Source organism: Nannospalax galili, unplaced genomic scaffold (genome assembly GCF_000622305.1).
Source record: "Nannospalax galili isolate Female #2095 unplaced genomic scaffold, S.galili_v1.0 scaffold1144, whole genome shotgun sequence".
Classification (NCBI taxonomy): domain Eukaryota; kingdom Metazoa; phylum Chordata; class Mammalia; order Rodentia; family Spalacidae; genus Nannospalax; species Nannospalax galili.
The window spans coordinates 608,675-626,683 of NW_008351634.1; the positions used below are offsets into that span (position 1 = coordinate 608,675).

Here is an 18,009-nt window from a genome sequence, read left to right on the forward strand (position 1 = left end):
AAAAAAATTCCTTCTAGGTTTCCAGCTTCAGGGGTGGGGAGGATGACAGTGTGACTTAAATAAGAAGATGAATTCAGCTTTAGGCAAGCTGAGCCAGCAATGCTGTGATCTGGAAAGTCAGTAGGTGTGTGGTACTCAGAAAACAAGCCACACTGGAGACAAAGAATTAAAGGCCATCCTTGGAAATTTGGGAGCTGTGCTACTCAGTGCCTCCTAACTAGAAGGCTTATTATAAGCTCTGCCATTTTTGCTGTGTATTTCAAAATTCCCAGGAAGCATCTGTTGCAAGCATCACCGAAGCCCTACACTTGCCTTCATTTGTGATGTTTTCTCCATGAGATAAAATTGTCAAGGCAGGCAGAGGAGAACATGGGCTCACCTGGGAGCCAGAAGAAGGTAGGACTCCAGCAGAGCCTTGATGGCTTTGCTGTTCTGGAAGCTGTAACTCCCAATACAACAGTTACACCAGAGTTTCATGCCATCCCACACTTATTTTTCCCTCTTCATCCAAGTCGCCTAGGGCTAAGAGAGCCCTCAGGAAGCACAGATGCCTTCTCTTAGCCTCAGAACAGAGCACTCCAGACTGAGAGAACTCTTGTCAAGGCCCTCCTTGTAAGAGGCAGTCAGTACCATTTACCAGATCTTTCTAAGTCCCTCTCATTTAGGTTTTGCCTTTTTCTTGGTGGTACCTTGTAAGGAACCTGAGGGCTGCTCACAGATGGCCAAAGGGCAGGGTGTGGCAAACTGCAGGATGGGAGCCCATCCCTGTTTCACAGAAGCACTTTTGGGGCTCATTTCCAGGTCAGATTGCCCTGAATAGTTTTCCCAGCTTAATCAACAAGCATATTAAAAGAATCATCATGAGAGAAATTAATTTGAGAAATTAAGGTAATGGCTTATGTAATCCTGGGGTCCAGTAAATCCAAAATATGCAGGAGACCCTAGGGAAAAAATTAGAGCTAGATTCTGAAGACTTCAACTGATGGGAAAGCCTACCCATGAGATGTGCTTAATTCAAAGTCTACTGATTGAAATGTTAATGTCATCTAAGAAACACTTTCATTGAAACATAGAAGCTAGCATATGGCCAAATATTTGGCTGCCATGTCCTAGCCAACCTGACATGTAAAATTAGCCATTGCACCCCTGAATACTGACTGAGACCCTTCCCTTCTACAGGACTCCAAGCACTTTAGCTCTGGTAGTGGGAATTGGCAAGTAGCCCAGGAATTGGCAAGTAACACAGTACCACCTGGGATGCATGCCAGACACCAGTGAGCCCATTTTGAGCAAGTGGCAGAACAAGAGGCATAGTGGAGAAGAGAGCGTGTCTGAAACACACCCACACCAACAGCAAGCAGACAGACTTTAATCTGACCTTGGAGAAAGATAGTAAAATAGGTCCCAAAATATGTGACTATATAAACGTGATCTGCAGCATTAGCATAAAGCTTAAACCAGAGAGCAGTTGGGGAGACCTGAATGAGATGTGCTTACCCACCGCTTCATAAATCTATGTGCTTACAGATTTATTCTACATCAGAAGCCTCATTGGTCACTGCCTATGCAGTACTGAGTGTCCTCTACAGTCCCTTCCATTTTAAGCCATAACACCTCAGTGTTGATGACTACTACTGAGGTTACACTGAGCACTGGAATAGCCTGTGTTACTTTTGTAAACAACCCAGATTATTGTGATCATCAGCAACGATTTTCATTGAGTTGCCCATTTGAAAAGGACTGTGTTGTGCTGTCATGGCCCAATGTGACTGTGCCCTTAAAAAACATGTATGCGGGCTGGAGAGATGGCTCAGAGTTTAAGAACACTGGTTGTTCTTGCAGAAGACCCGGGTTCGAATCCCAGCACCAATATGGCAGCTAACAACTGCCTGTAACTCCAGTCCCAGGGGATCCGACAGCCTCTTCTGTCCTCCGTGGGCATTGCATGTTCTTGCAGAAGATCTGGGTTCGAATCCCAGCACCCACTTGGCAGCTAACAACTGTCTGTAAACTCCAGTCCGGGGATCCGACAGCCTCTTCTGTCCTCCGTGGGCATTGCACGACACGGGTGCACTTACCTACATGCAGGCAATACACACATATGCATAAAATAAAAAAAATAATAAAATATTAAAAACATGTATACATATATGTGTTTATGTATATATACTTTAATATATAATGTTACATTTTTAGTTATAAAAGTAAGAACTAGAAAAGTTGCCCAGTCAATAAAATGCTTGATGCACAATTATGAGGACCCAAGTTCATTCCTCTAGCACCCACAAAAAGTTGGGCATGTTCTATATGATATGCACACAAAAAGATCAACACATTAAAAAAAAGAGTTCTACTTGAAAAAAAAAAAGTTCGGTATGGATTCACACACCTGTAAACCAGTGCTGGGGAGGTAGAGATAGGACAATCCCTGGAGCTCCCTGGCCAGCCAGTCTAGCTAAATTGGTGACCTCCAGGTTCAGTTAGAGACGCTGTCTCAAAAAAATATGGTGGAAAATGATTAAAGAAAACACCGAAGTTGGCCTTTGACTTCCACATGCCTGTGTACACACACCAACACATACACACCAAAGTGATTGTGCTGTCTATGGAGTTAATTTGCATAAATCCAATAAGTGCCATAAATAAATAGGGTTTTTATAACTGATTATAAATGGTTTGAAGCCTGATTTGGAAAATGCTAACCTTGAAAAGTGATAGATTCAGAAGTGGGGGAGAGTCAGAGATAAAATATCAGGAACAGAAAAAAATTCAAGAAGCTCCTAAGCAAATAAAAAGTAAAGAAGCATCCAAGCATGGTGGCACACATCATTAATCCCAGCACTCAGGAGGTAGAGCCAGGGGATCTCTGTGAATTTAAGTTCAGCCTGGAACACAGCAGCCCTCTTTCAATTATATGGTTTGCATACAGTACAAAAAAGTACTTCACTCTTAGCTAGTATACAGAGAAAAAAGAAAGAAGATGATTGACTCGCCTAATGACCCACCTTAAGAATCATGAAACGAGGTCTAGAGAGATGGCTCAGTGGTTAAGAGCACCAGCTTCTCTTGCAGAGGACCCAGGCTTGGTTCCCATCACCCACATGGTGGCTAACAACTGTCTGTAACTCCAGTTTCAGGGGATTCAATACCATCTTCTAGCCTCTACAGGCACTACATACACCAGTGCACTTACATACATGCAGTCAAACACACTCATACACATAAAAATAATAAATAAATAAATAATAAATAAATAAATAAATAAATCATTAAACACTGAGAGAATGCTCTCTCTGTGTATTTGTAGCTGCCCAGATAGTAGATTTAGTATCCACACTTGGACAGCCTCTTCTGTCCTCCACAGGCATTGCATGACATGGGTGTACTTACCTACATGCAGGCAATACATGCATATGCATCAAATTTAAAAAATTGTCTAACAGACCCAGCGGGCCACCTGCTGCTAGATAGACTTTGACCCAGCTGTGGGTAAGTGGTAAATGAGGAGAAAGCATTGCTAAAATAATTCAGAGTTAGTATTTTCCTTACATCTTGGCCCATGATAACATACCCAGAAGGTCTTGGGCTCAAGGTGTTAGAGACTAAGATACTGACAAGTAGGTGGAATACAAGTTCTAGAGTATTCCCTAACTTCTCAGCATACTTCCTACCATTTGATCCTATTTAAAAAAAAAAAAAAAAGCTGGCCACTGAATCATTGGAACTGACAACCTTTCCTGGGGACAAAAATGTTAAAAAATGGCAAAGAAAGGGGGTAGGGAGAAATTTCAGTTCATAAAATGTTTGCATGAAGGGCTGAGTTTGAGACCCACGGATAGAGGTAGGCAGATACCCCTGAATTCAAAGTCCAGCCTGGTCTACGTAATAAGTTCTAGGCCAGCCAGAGCTACATAGTAAGGTTTTATCTCAAAAAAAAAAAAAAAAAAAAAAAAAAAAAAAAAAAGCTGGCCACTGAATCATTGGAACTGACATCCTTTCCTGAGGACAGAAATGTTAAAAAATGGCACAGAAAGGGGCTAGGGAGATATTTCAGTTCATAAAGTGTTTGCATGAAGGTCTGAGTTTGATCACCAGGACTGATGTAAGGTCAGGCATGGTGCTACATGCCTATGATACCATTTCTGGGGAGGCAGAGGCAAGAGGGCTTTCTGGACAGTGAGCCTAGCCTAATCAAGCCCAGGTCACAGTGAGAGACCTTGGGTAGGAGCCTAAGGAATGGTACTCAAGGATAACCTCTGGGCTTTACATCCACAGGCCCATATATACCAAGAAGAAAGCATTCCCATGAGCTCTGAAGGAGAAAAACTCCATGAAGATATCTGTAGTTCTCAAAACTTGCTCATTCATTTCTTGTTTTCAATTTGCTCGTTCACACATGCCGTTTCTGTTTCACTAATGTGTGCCTTGGGAAAGAGGACAACTGGGAGTTGTTGAAAGTGGAAACTTGGTTCACTTCAGTTCATCTCTGAGTATCCTCTGAGCCCTGCTGGGAAGAAAGAGGAAACATTTAGGGATGGGGAAGGAGGTTGCTTTTAGTGAGGATGTCAGACTGTATTTTAAATGTAGGTCAGCCTGGCACAGACTCAGTCTAGTCCCTGAATTATGTTGAAGTTCTACAGTGAAAGAAAGGCTGAGCTGGGTGAGTCTGTCTGAATAAGCCTGAGGTGGTTCCTTTCATTTCCCAAAGCAATTGGAAATAACAGCTTACAGTGGCAGAGTCCTCTTTTAGGTTCAAGGCAGATCCAGGTCTAGGAGACGAAAGATTTCCTCAAATACCAAGTACCTTCTAGCCAGGAAGGGTGATCTATAACTGTGAAGCCTGCCTCACAACTTTTTCAAGATTCAATAAATTACTTCTTAGACACCAGATTCCAACCTAGAATTGAATAGTTTGGAAAGAAAAAAAATGGAAGGATCAAGTTCCAGGAAAGGCTGAGAGTAGAGTATAGTTTTCCCTGAGCCAGGGGGGAAGGTGAGTGTATTGGATGATTGGATGTTGGAGCTAGTAATGATGTGGTCAAGAAGGGTGGGTGGGAGAGAAGAATGGTGTATGCTGTATGTGACCTTTAGGAAATTCTTGGGGGCTCTGAAGGAGATTATAAGCAGAGTGAGATGCAAGGCAGGCAAGAGAAAGAGAACAGAGTAGGACAAGGGGGAGCCTCAGGAGGAGAGGTCAAAGTGTACCAGAGTTCTTCCTTAGTTATGAGAGAAGGCTCAGAAATAATCAAGAACTACAATAAAGACCATCTTTGACCCTGAAAGTAGAGTGGACATGGCCCTGGAAATCCTGAGACCTTTCTAGAGTCTGTGTCCAGCCGAGCTGAGCTGAGGCCATCAGTCTTGTCATTGAGCACAGAGAAAGAGAGCAACACAGACATCCCAGGTTGAATAGAATGTTGCTGCAGAACTGAGCTCAGCTGGGATGGGGCCAGAAAAGAAAGAGAGGAGCAGAAGGTGAGCACGGTCCATGGAACAGAGGTTCCTGGGGCAGTGCATAGAGGCCTTAACTACATGGAAACTGGAAACCAGGCACTGGGGAAAGAGCACCCAGGGAGCAAATGTGAACACTTATACCATGGAGGTCCAACACTGGTATAGAGGGAGAAGTAGCAAGTTGGAGTGACAGTAATTTAGGTTTCCCTGCTATCATGGATCTGTTGCAGGAATTGAGCTCAAGATAAAAACATGAGAGACAAGTAGTGAGGGGGTCAAATTACCATGTAACAGTTGTGTCACTATGGTAGCAGTGGGCATATAGTACAGCTTGCAGGGTCCAGTACTGGTAGACCATTGATGTCTTTTCTCCTCCTGCTACCATAAAAGTTGGCCAGCAAGGAAGATGTTTTCTGGTCAATTTGAGACTGGCTTCTCTATGTCCTGCAACCAAAGTGTGTGGTTTCTGTAGCAGCAGGGTCTTACCATGAAGTTATGGAAATCTTTTTGTCTGTGTTTCAGGATTGCTGGTGACACAGCCCTCAACAAAAACATTCATGAGTCGGTCAGCGCCCAGATCCGGAAGAATTTTGCAAAAAGCAAATGGAGAGTGAGTCCTGAATTTGTTAGATTCCAAGAGGCTTTGGCTACTTTCAAGAAATTAATTCTCTAATTTGAGCATGTCATATTTTTAGAGAGTACTGTCATGGGGGTTTGGATGGAAATCCCCAGAATCTTATGCAACTAATTTTAACTGATTCTTGATTAAGGCATGGAGGGAGTATCACAGTGTAAGATGGTAGTTGTTTTTCCTCTGTGGCTCAAAGATAGTGATTGTGCCAGCTATTAGTCATTGGTTACTCCTTAAGCAATATAATCCCCCCCCCCTTTTTTTTCGGTCTTTTTGAGACAGGGTCTCTCTGTTGCCCCAGCTGTCCTGGATCTCACTATGTAGACCAGGCTGGCCTTGAACTCACAGAGATCGGCCTGCCTCTGCCTCCCGAGTGCTGGGATTAAAGGCGAGCTCCACCACGCCCAGTATACAATCCTTCTTGATTCCCTTTACTTTGCTGGAACTTAGACTAGTCACTTTTTATTAAAGTGATAGAACGGGGGGGGGGGACCCAAAATCTGGTAAAAATTTGATGGATTTAAGCCATTGTGATTTCATGATTATTTATTGATTCTGATCAGCATTAGTACTTAAGAACTGGCTGTCTTGATGTGAGAGCCAGTAGAAACTAAATGAATTCCATAGACCTACCTGAAGAAATGCCATTAGTTAGAGCAAGAGTACCAATTGTGGAGCTGGGCCTGGTGATAAGGACTTGTAATTCCAGCTACTCAGGAGGCTGAGACAGAAGGATTGTAAATTCAAGGGCAGCCTGGGCAGCTTAATAAAAGCCTCAAGAAATAGAAATAGCTGCATTGGGTCGCTGCTCCAGGACTCAGGCCTTCCCTGCTCTCTAGCAAGGACTGACCTATTCTGTTCCCATTCCCTCTCCTTGGGCCTTGCCCCAGTCCCTGCAGAGGCTGCCTTGCGAGCCCCTGACCCACCAGACTGAGTTGCCCAAATCCTGCCACACCCATCCCCCTGCTATGGGACCATCTCTACTCCCTCCCACTGCTCCAGGCTCAAGCCTTCCCTGGTAGCTAGTAAGGGCCAACCCATTCTATTCCCATCTGCTCTTCTTGGGCCTTGGCCCAGTCCCGCTCAGGCTGCTGGAGAGCACCTGACTAGCCAAGACTCCTTCACCCTTCTGGAGAGTAGCCTTCCTGGATCCATCTTGTCCCTTCAGTATAAGATCAGAAAAGAGAACCTGAAGCCCAGACCAATTCACTATTCAAACCCAGTCAGAAAGCAGTCACGTTACATTGACAATAAAAAACATAATCAAACTTAAACTCAACAAAGTCAGGCTTGAATTTCATAACAGAGTCACAAACAACAAAAGAAATTCACATGCCCAAACCACAATGCAAAAATGCAAATAATATAAAAAAGCAAAATAATATGTCCCCACCAAACCCCACCAGTCCTATAGACGTGTTCTACAATGAGAACTGCCTATTGGAACTCCAGGACACAGAATTTAAAAGAACAATCATAGACATGATCAAAGTTTCAACGAATTTAAAGAACACACACAAAGCTCAAAGAACTCACAGAGGACGGGGATAAACTGCTACTGAAACTCAAGAAAATACAAATATATAGATGAATAAAATGACAAAGACAATTCAGGATCGGAGAAAGGAATTCATGAAAGACGTGGAAATATTGAAGAAAACTCAGGCTGAGATGAAAATGGAAAATGAAATGACAGCAAAAAGCCTCACCAATAGAATGAATGATATCAAGACTAGAAAGTAGGTTGAAGAATCAGATCGCTCAAGCAAAGAATATGAAAACTAAGAGAAACACAGGAGATGTGGGACACTATGAAAAGACCAAATTTATGCATTATAGGCATAGAGGAAGGATAAGAATTTCAGGTCATGACATTGACCAGATCTTCAACAGGATTATAGAAGAGAATTTCCCTAAATTATGGAAAGACGTACCTATATAGATACAAAAAACACAGAGAACATCAATTAGACAGGACCAGAACAGAAACTCTCACATCATATCACAAGAGCACTAAATGTACAAAACAAAGAATACTGAAAGCTGCAAAAGAAAAAAAGTAAGTCACATATAGGAAAACCCATCAGAATTACAGCTGAGTTTTTATTACAGACTACAAAAGCCAGAAGATCCTGGAACTCTAGGGATAAACCTTATCAAAGACATTAAAGACCTATTTAATGAGAAATGTAAATCTTTGAAGAGATTGAGGAAGTCACAAGGAGTAGGAAAGACTTCCTGTGCTCATGGATTTGTAGAGTCACAATAGTGAAAATGACCATCCTACCAAAAGCAGTTTACAGATTCAGTGTAATTCCAATCAAAGTTCCCATGACATTCTTCTCAGAAATAGAAAAATCCATTCTGAAACCCATACAGAAACACAAAAGACTCTGGGTAGCCAAAACAATCCTGAACACAAAGATGTGAACACAAATGCCAGGTGTATTTACTACACCAGACCTCAATCTATATTACAGAGCCATAGTCATAAAAACAGCATGTTGTTGGCACAAAAAAGACTTGTATATTAATGGGACCAAAAGAGAAGACCTAAACATGAGTGCACATAATTACAGTCTCCTGACAGTTGATAAAGGTGCCAAGAACACACACCAAAGGAAAGAGCATTTTTAACAAATGGCACTGGAAAAATTGGAGCTCCACCCCTAAAAGAATGAAATTAGACCAATACTGATCACTCTGCACAAAAGCCAACTCCAGATGGATCGAAGAGCCCTCAGTGTGAAGCCTGAAATGCTAAAACTGTTAGAAGAAAACATAGGTGGTACCCTACAAGATATATGCTCAGGAAAGGACTTTCTAAATCTGGCATCAATCACTCAGGAATTAAAATCAACAATAGACAAATGGGACCTCATTAAGCTAAAAACCTTATGTATAACAAAGAAAACAACCAATTGAGTGAAGAGAAAACCTACAGAACTGAAGAAAATCTTTATCAGGTATTTATCTGACAGAGGGTTACTATCCAGAATATACAAAGAAGAAAGTGAAAGAAAACAAATGACCCAGTTTAAAAAAAACCAAAAACCAGGCTATGTATCTGAACAGAAAGCTAAAAAAAATAAACAAATAAATAACTATAGCTTGAAAACACCCTAAAAAGTATTCAACATCCTGTGGACTTTCCAGCACAGCCATAAATGGGGGGGGCACCCGCTCTTCTGTAAATAAACCCCCACCCTATGCTCTGTTAGCAAGCCCAATAAACTCATTAGGATTTTCAAAAAACAAAGACCAGAGCTAATGGAAACTTCCATTATTCCACCAAAGTTGCCCCCGTGTTGGCAAATACTTTGGTCTTTGATTTCTTATTCCTATTTTCTCCCCTTAAACTTCATTGTGTGTGTGTGTGTGTGTGTGTGTGTGTGTGTGTGATATATATATATATAATATTAACCCGCTTCAAGTTATCTCTGGAAAAATATGTTAAAAATTGCCCCTCTTTGGAATAAAAAAGAAATATTGTATGAAATACAAAAAATTCAATAAAAAATTAAAGAAAAAAAAGTGTTCAACATCCTTACGGAAATGCAAATCAAAACCACTTTAAGATTTCATCTAGCCCCAGTCAGAATGGCTAAGATTAAAAGACTAAATGACACGAAATGCTACTATGGATGCAGGGAAAGGGGAACTGTCATCACTGTTGGTGGGATTGCAAACTAGTGCAATAACTAAATCAGTATTGAGAACTCTTAAAAAACTAAAAATAAATCTACCATGTGATCCAACCATACCGGTTCTTGGCATATACCCAGAGGACTCATCCTGCTACTTGTCCATCCATGTTTGTTGCTGCTCTTTCCACAATTGCTAGCTAAGAAATGGAAACAACCTAAATGTCCCTCAACTGATGAATGGATAATGAAAATGTGCTACATTTACACAGTGGAGTTCTACTCAGCAGTAAGAAAAACAAAATCATGAAGGTTGCAGGTAAATGGATGGAAATAGGAACTGTTACACTGTTAAGTCACAGAAAACAAGGACGTATGCTCTTTCTCATTTGTGGATCCCTAAATGTGAGTATGCTAGGAAAATGGAGATTAATCATGGGGATAATGGGGAAGAAGGAGTTCAAGAGGGGATAGTAGGAGACAGGTGTTACTAAGAGGGAACTGGGTGAAAGGAGGGTACTTTAGCTGGGGAGTGAGTATGCAGGGTTATGTAAGGGAGTCAAAGGAGAGATAAATAATTCTTAGATGGTATGAAAAATCAGAGGTAAATGTATTAGTTCAAAGTCATACTGAGAAATACACAGGCAATAACTGTAGGAGTGAGTGCATATGTATAACTGAAGGCTCTATAACACAAAACACAGTGCCAGACACATGAAATCTCCCTTTAAACTGTTGGTTCAGGTAGTCCAAGAGACTTCCAAAATAACACAGGCTATGGCCACAGCCCTTGACTGCCACTCAGAACTTCAATATAAGACCCTATTGCTGAAGACAGGACACACTTTGGGCACAGGACTTAGAGCAACAACTTGGAACTGATCAGGATGCCTCCTCCACTGAAGACTAGCTGTCATGGCATCAGAGGATACTGCCAAAGGAGAAAAACCAATCAGTGATCCTACCCAGCTATGAAGCTATAATGACAACTGACCATCAATCTATTGATACTTGTAGAGTAGTGGCACTTTCTTCTTGGAGGTAATGAACAGCTGTCTAATTGGAATTATTGCCTGCTTGATGGGAGGGAGCTCATGTGGCACTGTAAACATAGTCAAATACACATGGCTGGAATGGTCAGGGATCCTATAGAGAAACTTACTTTTGCCACATCCCTAGACCAACTAACTTAGCTTCTTACTTTATTCTAAAAGTGCACCCTCATATTTACAGACAAATGTACATTTCACCCCTTGTCAAAGAATCTCTTTTTGCAAAGATGGAGACTATTACAGAATTTTAGAACTGGTCAAACACAGAGAATAAGTATTTGTGAGATTCCCAGCCCTAAATGACACATCTACAATGGAGCCTCTACATTTAGAATGAATGCATCTTTTAACTCTCACCAGAGAAGCTTCCTTATACAGCAGTTGGTGATTAACACAGACACCCACAATTAGCCGATGTGGAGAGAAAAAGAGGCTGCAGAGTGCTTATCTCTGAATAGGACAGCTATTTCAAATCTCTGCCTCCCAAGACTCAAGGGTCATTGCAGAAGAGAAGCCAGAAAGATTATAAGAGCCAGAGGAGGTGAATGACCACAAGGAAATAAGTCTTCCAGACTGTTGGTCATTTACTCATATGAAGCCAAAGATGGTGACAGCATGCTCAAGTCCTATGCAAGGTCAAATCAGACAAAACCCAGTATAGTCATGGGGAAGTGGGTAAAAAAGTCCCAACTCAACCTACAGGGTTGGGACTCTGAGCGGGGCCAGTGGATGGGAGATATATGTGTGTATATATATATATACACACACACATGAGCCTATTAAATTAGGCATGCGGTAGTGGAGAGAGGTTTGCAGAGGGGAACAGATCTAAATGCCATCAAACTATGTTGTATGATAATCACAAAAATTCAATTAGGGGCTGGAGAGATGGTTTGTTGGTAGAAAATTTGCCTAGTATGTTCAAGGATACTGTGAAAAAAAGAAAAAGGGAGAAGTTATCAATTACAAGAAAATAAATACCAGTTTTAAATATCACCTCTTAATGTTTATTATTTGCGTATATATCATATGCCTTTGATTCTGAAAGTCATTTATTGTATAGAGTATTTTTCCGTGGTTATTAGTTTCTTAATCTCCAAAATATATTTTGATGGAGAAGTGATTTAAATAAATCACCTCTTTATCATATGCCTTTGATTCTGCAAGTTATTTATTGCATAGAGTATTGTTTTGTGGTTGTTATTTTCTTAATCTCCAAAATACATTTTGATGGAGAAGTGGTTTAGATAAATTTGTGCACTTTTGAAAGGGGCAATATAAGTTTGCTTTCTAAAATGTCCTGAGGGTATTTCGAGGTATGTTTAAGGTAGCTAGATAAGATAAAAGAAGCAATTGGAGCCTTCTCTAACTAGCTGAAACATTTTGTTTCCCTTCTCTGCCTTTCTGTGCTTTTTCTTACATTCCAGCAAGCGTTTAATGCCACAGCCGTTGTGAGACATATGAGAAGGCTACACCTCGGTAGCAGCCTGGATGGTTCAAATGCAAGTGTTTCAAGCAACCTCAGTTTGGCCAGCCAAAAAGATTGTGCGTATGTAGCAATACCAGAATTCTTTAGTGGACATTTGAAATGAGTCTGGGTTGGGCAGAAGAGAGCTAAACACCTACTGTTTTCTAGACTTTATCCTATTTAATGCTCAAGATTGCCCCAAGACATTATTCAACACAATGATTTAATCCCCACCCTAGGTGGTATCATTTCCTTTTCTACATGAGAAATCCCACATCTCAAGTACCACATAGCTAAAGACAGGGCCCCAGGCACTTCCTTGGTCCATCTTGTTCCCTCTGATTTGCCTCTTAGTGTATAAAGTTACCCTACAGACTGAGAAAGAGATGGTAGAACTGGTCTCACTGATTTCTAATGACTATTTAAAATTGTTATTTATTTATTTTTGTTTTATGTGTATGAGTATTTTGCCTGCATGTATATAAATATACCATATGCATGCAATGCCCACTGAGGCCAGAAGAGGGGATCAGATCCCCTGGAACTGGATAGTTGTTAGCTACCATGTGGGTGGGCACTGGGAACCAAACCAGGGTCCTCTGCACAGCGGTCTTAACCACTGAGCCATCTCTCCATCCCCTCTAATGGGTATTTTTTTAAATGAAGATGATAATTTGAACTTATTTATATGGGCCAAACTGATGTTGCAATAAAAGTAACTGTAATAGTATTTCATTATCCTTCATCTTTACATAGAATGTGACATCCTTGAAGGCATAGTTACATTCTTTTAACTCCTCCCATTCCATGTTTTTATCTGTATTTATCTTAATCATACTAGAACTTTCTGATGATTCTTCTGTATTTCAAAGCCATTATCTTGATGGTCTCCATCAGCCCACATCTCCCTAACTATTGGGCATCATGTCCTTCCTATTTGGCTTAGAAGAAGAGTTCCCTTCCTCATTAGAGTTATCCCATTATTGAGTGTACTGGCACACAGACATAATTCCATCACTTGGAAAGTAAAGGGTCCCAAGTTCAAGGGCAGCCTGGTCTACACCGCATGATGATCTCAGAAAACAAAGGCTTAGGATGTAGCTCAGTGGTAGAGCATTTGTCTTCTATGAAACTTACTCCTAGCACTCCTCCAAACAAGAGTCATCCTTATCTTGTAAATCATTGTTAACTCATGATTCAGTTCCTAAATTTTCCCGTGATGTCTCTTAAGTTTCTCTGACACAGTTGTAGCCCCTGTAGACCACATTCACATGTCAGCATAGATCCTTTTCCCAACCCCTGATGAAGGGAATACCACAGCCAACCACTTCTTTAAAGAAATGGCATCGACAGCCATGCTTATTTCATTAACTTTGTTTCATAGTTCTCCCTATGTCCAAGTGCACAAGGTATCTGGGATGTGCAACAGCTGGTGCATCCCATGTTGACACCTTCCAAGGCTTTGTGAAGTGAGCTTTCTTTTATTGTGTTAAAATACCCCAGAGAAGCATCTTAAAAGAGAAAAAGTCTGATTTGGGCCCATCCATGGGTTTCCATCTCTGGACACTTGGCAGCATTTCTAAGCCTGTAGTAAGATACCATGTCATGGTGGAATGGCATGATGGAACAAAACTACTCACATCGTTGCAACCAGGAAATGGGGAAGAGGGGAGATCAAGAGAGAGAAAGGGCCAGGGACAAGGTATGTCCCCCACTGACCTATTTTTTCCAACTAACCTCCACTGCCCAGTAGTCCATTTAATACTGACTTAAGCAATGTATTAATCCTCTGCCAAAATTAGTGCTCTCATGATCCATTTATTTTGAACACTACTGAAGGACTAAATCTCCAAACATGAGCCTTTGGGGAGATTTCATATCCAAACTTTAACAAAGGCCCACATATCAGCTTACAGAGGATTTAATACTACCTGCCAGGACTTTTCCCAAGTCACAGGGCTACTGAGGATGTGAACATCCTCATCTTAAAGTGACCTGTGATACAAAATGCTTCTTAGGATAACCTAACTTGGACCTGAAAGAGTTACAGATTCTTTCTTCATCCTTATAGTACCTACTTTACTGCAAGAAATGAACCATTCTTCTCAGCGAATAAAGTGCTTGTCAGGGAAGCATGAGACATGAATCTGGGCCTCAGAACCCACATTAAACAACCAGGTGTGGTAGTGTGGGCTTGTAACCCCAGCATTAGGGAGGTGGATCCCTCGGGCTTGCTGGCCAGCCAGCCTCACCTAAATGTGAACTTTGGGTAAAAGGAGACCCTGCCTCAAACAAAACAAGGTGTAGAATGACTAAAGAAGCTATCCAAGGTTGACCTCTGACCTCTGCACACATGCACACACATGTGTACTTGAAGACACACAAATAGAACACATGCAAGCATATATGAAAATTAAAATTATTTAAAAATTTAAAAAGGAATGAACCATGCTTATAATAACTATATAATTCCTACCTAGCCCAGTGCCTAGTATGTGGAAAGTGCTCAGTAAATGGGGCCTCATATATCATGATTACCAAACTATGTCATTTCTAAATACAAAGCATTTAGAATTTTTAAATTTTTATCTATTATTTTTATTTTGTGTGTATGAGTGTATTGCCTGCATGTAAGTGTACCCTTGTCATGCATGCCTGCAGAGATCAGAAAATGGCATTGGATTCCCCTGGAACTGGAGTTATGAATGGCTGTTAGCTGCCATATGGGTGCTCGGAATCAAACCCAAGTCCTCTGCAGGAGCAGCCAGTGCTCTTAACCACTGAGTTGTCTCTCCAGCCCCACATTTAGAACTTATGACAGAAATAGGACAGAAAATTTAGGTCCAAGAATAAAGCATTTGAACACATTGCAGACTTTCCTATAGGTTGGTAAAAATATGCAGGGTCTGGTGGTATAGCTCAGTGGTAAGGGGTAGCCCATTTGACCTTCCTGGTGAGAAGGGGAGTGTGAATTGTTTCAGCTCTCTGAACCTTGTGTCTGCTGTCCCCCTACAGGTCTGGCACCTTCCACGCTCTGTAGTTTCATTTCTTCTTCGTCGGGGGTCTCAGAAGTCGAAGCTGAGAGGAGACCCAGGCCCACCACTGTGACTACAGTGCACACTGGAAGCAAGTGACCCGGCTCTGAAGGTGGGACCTAGGGGGCAGGGCCGGGGAAGGGGGAGCCCCAAAGCCGGAGCTGCTCCAGCATCGGAGACCCACCCTGCATGGTGCACCTGCGTAGGACTGGAAGACAGAAGTTTTTTATGGCCATATTTTATACTGCAATTCTGAAGAGTTCATTTCTCACAAACTGAACTGACTCAAGGGGAGCTGACTTCATAGGATCTGGTGCTGTATATATGAATCTTGCAAAGCTCTAACTGACTGGACCTTCCTCTTCCTCTCCCCCAGCTCCACCACTTCACTCTTCTCAGTGTAGACAGCCATCTAGGATGTATTTTTTCCATGGAAAAAAAGTTTCAACTGGATTATTTAAATATTGGTAAATATTGTGCATCAGGATTTTTTTTCTTTTTGAAAAGTGTCTTTTCTATCTCTATCAGTTACGTGGCCTATATTATTCGCTCTTTATTAGTAGTTTTATGTTAACCTTTAAGGTTTTTTTTTCTCTCCAAGGGTTTTAAAGGTATTTTTTAAAATTCTTATAAGGGGATCAGTAACACGTCTCTAAGGCCAAGAGTTCGCTTTACTTTGGTTCCTTTACTCTCCGCCCCTCCTCAGAGGGCTGCTATAGAGGAGGCCACCTCAGTAGTGAGGCCGGGCACTTCTCTCCAGGCGCTTTTGGTGGGGAACCTGCAGATAAACCTTACCCAGCAGCTAGCCTTGCAAGCCCTCACCAACCACAGAAAAAGAAGCCTGCTTCCCCACCCCAGACCCAAGGCTCCATATCACAGGCAAACCATGCTCTGGGAGCAAAATCTCCACAATTCTAGAATCTAGGAGCCTCTCTTACAGAAGGGACAAACCGCCATTTTGTTTTTAAAGTGAACCCGCACACAGGCCTCATTTCTCGTAAGGGATGATGGATGAAACTCTGATCTCAGCTATGCACTTTTGAAACTAATCCCCCCTCCCTGATTTTTTTAATGCATTTCTAATCTTACCCTCCAAATAGCCTCTGACACAGGCAAGATTTTTCTCCACATTTTTACCCTGTTCTCTTATGAATGTTAACCCGTAGAGGGGACAGAAATGGCCATGAAGAAGAAACAATTCATCTTGGGTGGGAAGGAGACCCGCTGAGTGATCAGGACACTGTCTACCACAGAGATGGCTCAACAAGGCCCAGTGGGTGCATAAAGACTTCCCTTGCATCAGAAGAATCTAAAATCACAAAACCTGTGGTGTTCAGGGATGGAAGGATTTCCCAAGATGTGGAATTTCAGGGCTGAAACCAGGAATGTCCTGTGTAAACCATTCCATGTTGTGACCTGTATGGATGGCTGGGCATGTGGGAAAGAGCAGACGAGGTGTGCAGCCCCTCCTCTTTAAGGAGGCTCCGAGAGACTCAGGAAGATGGGTCCAAATGCCAGCTTTGCCAAAGTCTCCCCTCAGTCTACAGTCCTGTCTAAAGCCTGAAGCTCGGTCTTCATGTAAGCCTGAGCCCACCAAGAGGTGCTGTGATGGTCTCCCTGATGGCCAGTAACTGTTCTGAGGCTGTTAGTCTCATGTTCCTATATTGCCAGTCATAGGAAATTCTGCTGGGCTAGCCATCCTCGTCACTCCCACTCTTTTTCTTATGTTTAGTGATACCCCTGGCCATCCCCAGAACATACACAGATGCACAGATACACATACACAGACACAGTGTCACCAAACAGGTGACTTCAGCCCTCCTAAGTACACAGTGCAGGATGATTAGAGCAGCTTCCAAGTCAGACAACTGGTCTACTTGTTCCCACTTGTGTTGTAGGCTCTGGCTACTCAGCAGGAATCCTTCAGCACAAGCACAAAGGATGACAATTGAAGCTGTCACTTCAAAAGTCTGTTAACCTCCTGGGAAAAGTTTCTAAAATGACAACAGACCCAGTTAGGAAGCAACTACCACCAAACTTGGATACTCATTCACCTGCCCCACTTTTCAGAAAGATGATGATGTAAATATTAGAAACAGGATTAGAGAAAATCCAGAAGTATCTCTAAAGAAGTTTATGGATGTTTCCTAACAGCATGGAAGCATTCAAATTCATGGAACACAAGAAAGAAAGTAGAGTTGTGCATGGTGACCTGCCATTGTAGTACCTGAGACTACAGCAGGACGGTCTCAATTTCTGTGCATCCTGGGCTACATATCAAGATCTTATCAAAATAGGAAGGAAGGAAGGAGGAAAAGAGAGGAGGAAGGAAGGAAGGAAGGAAGGAAGGAAGGAAGGAGGGAGGGAGGGAAGGAGGGAAGGAAGGAAGGGAGGGAGGAAGGAAGGAAGGAGGAGGGAAAGAAGGAGGGGGGAGGGAGGAAAGAAGGAAGGAAGGAAGGAGGGAGGGAGGGAGGGAGGGAAGGAGGAGATGTTTTGTATGAAATACACAAAAATTTCATTGGAAGGAAGGAAGGAAGGAAGGAAGGAAGGAAGGAAGGCAGGCAGGCAGTTTGGTTGCTGCAGCAGATGATAATTTGCCTGAGTTTGACTCCTATTATATGTCAACTCTGTGCCATTTGCATAGAAAGCAACATTCTTATTGGTAATGAAACTATTTCCTAGAGCTGATATATGGGTATGTGAACTACATATAAATATATATGAA

The 18,009-nt window shown here is 42.0% G+C and overlaps 1 protein-coding gene across 4 annotated transcripts in view; it reads left to right on the forward strand.

The window, feature by feature from the left end:
• Positions 1 to 17,609, forward strand: part of Camk1d (calcium/calmodulin dependent protein kinase ID) — a 506,581-nt gene extending 488,972 nt beyond the window's left edge. The window contains exons 9-11 of one of the 4 annotated variants that reach the window (XM_008848529.2): positions 5,977 to 6,064; positions 12,209 to 12,326; positions 15,265 to 15,881. In XM_008848529.2, the coding sequence (XP_008846751.1) occupies positions 5,977 to 6,064; positions 12,209 to 12,326; positions 15,265 to 15,383 (325 nt within the window). In that variant the 3' untranslated portion in view covers positions 15,384 to 15,881. Of the gene's footprint in view, positions 1 to 5,976; positions 6,065 to 12,208; positions 12,331 to 15,264 lie in introns of all 4 variants that reach the window. The other 3 variants (XM_017802046.2, XM_008848530.3, XM_029553758.1) reach the window with 3 other exon arrangements.
• Positions 17,610 to 18,009: the final 400 nt, after the last annotated feature.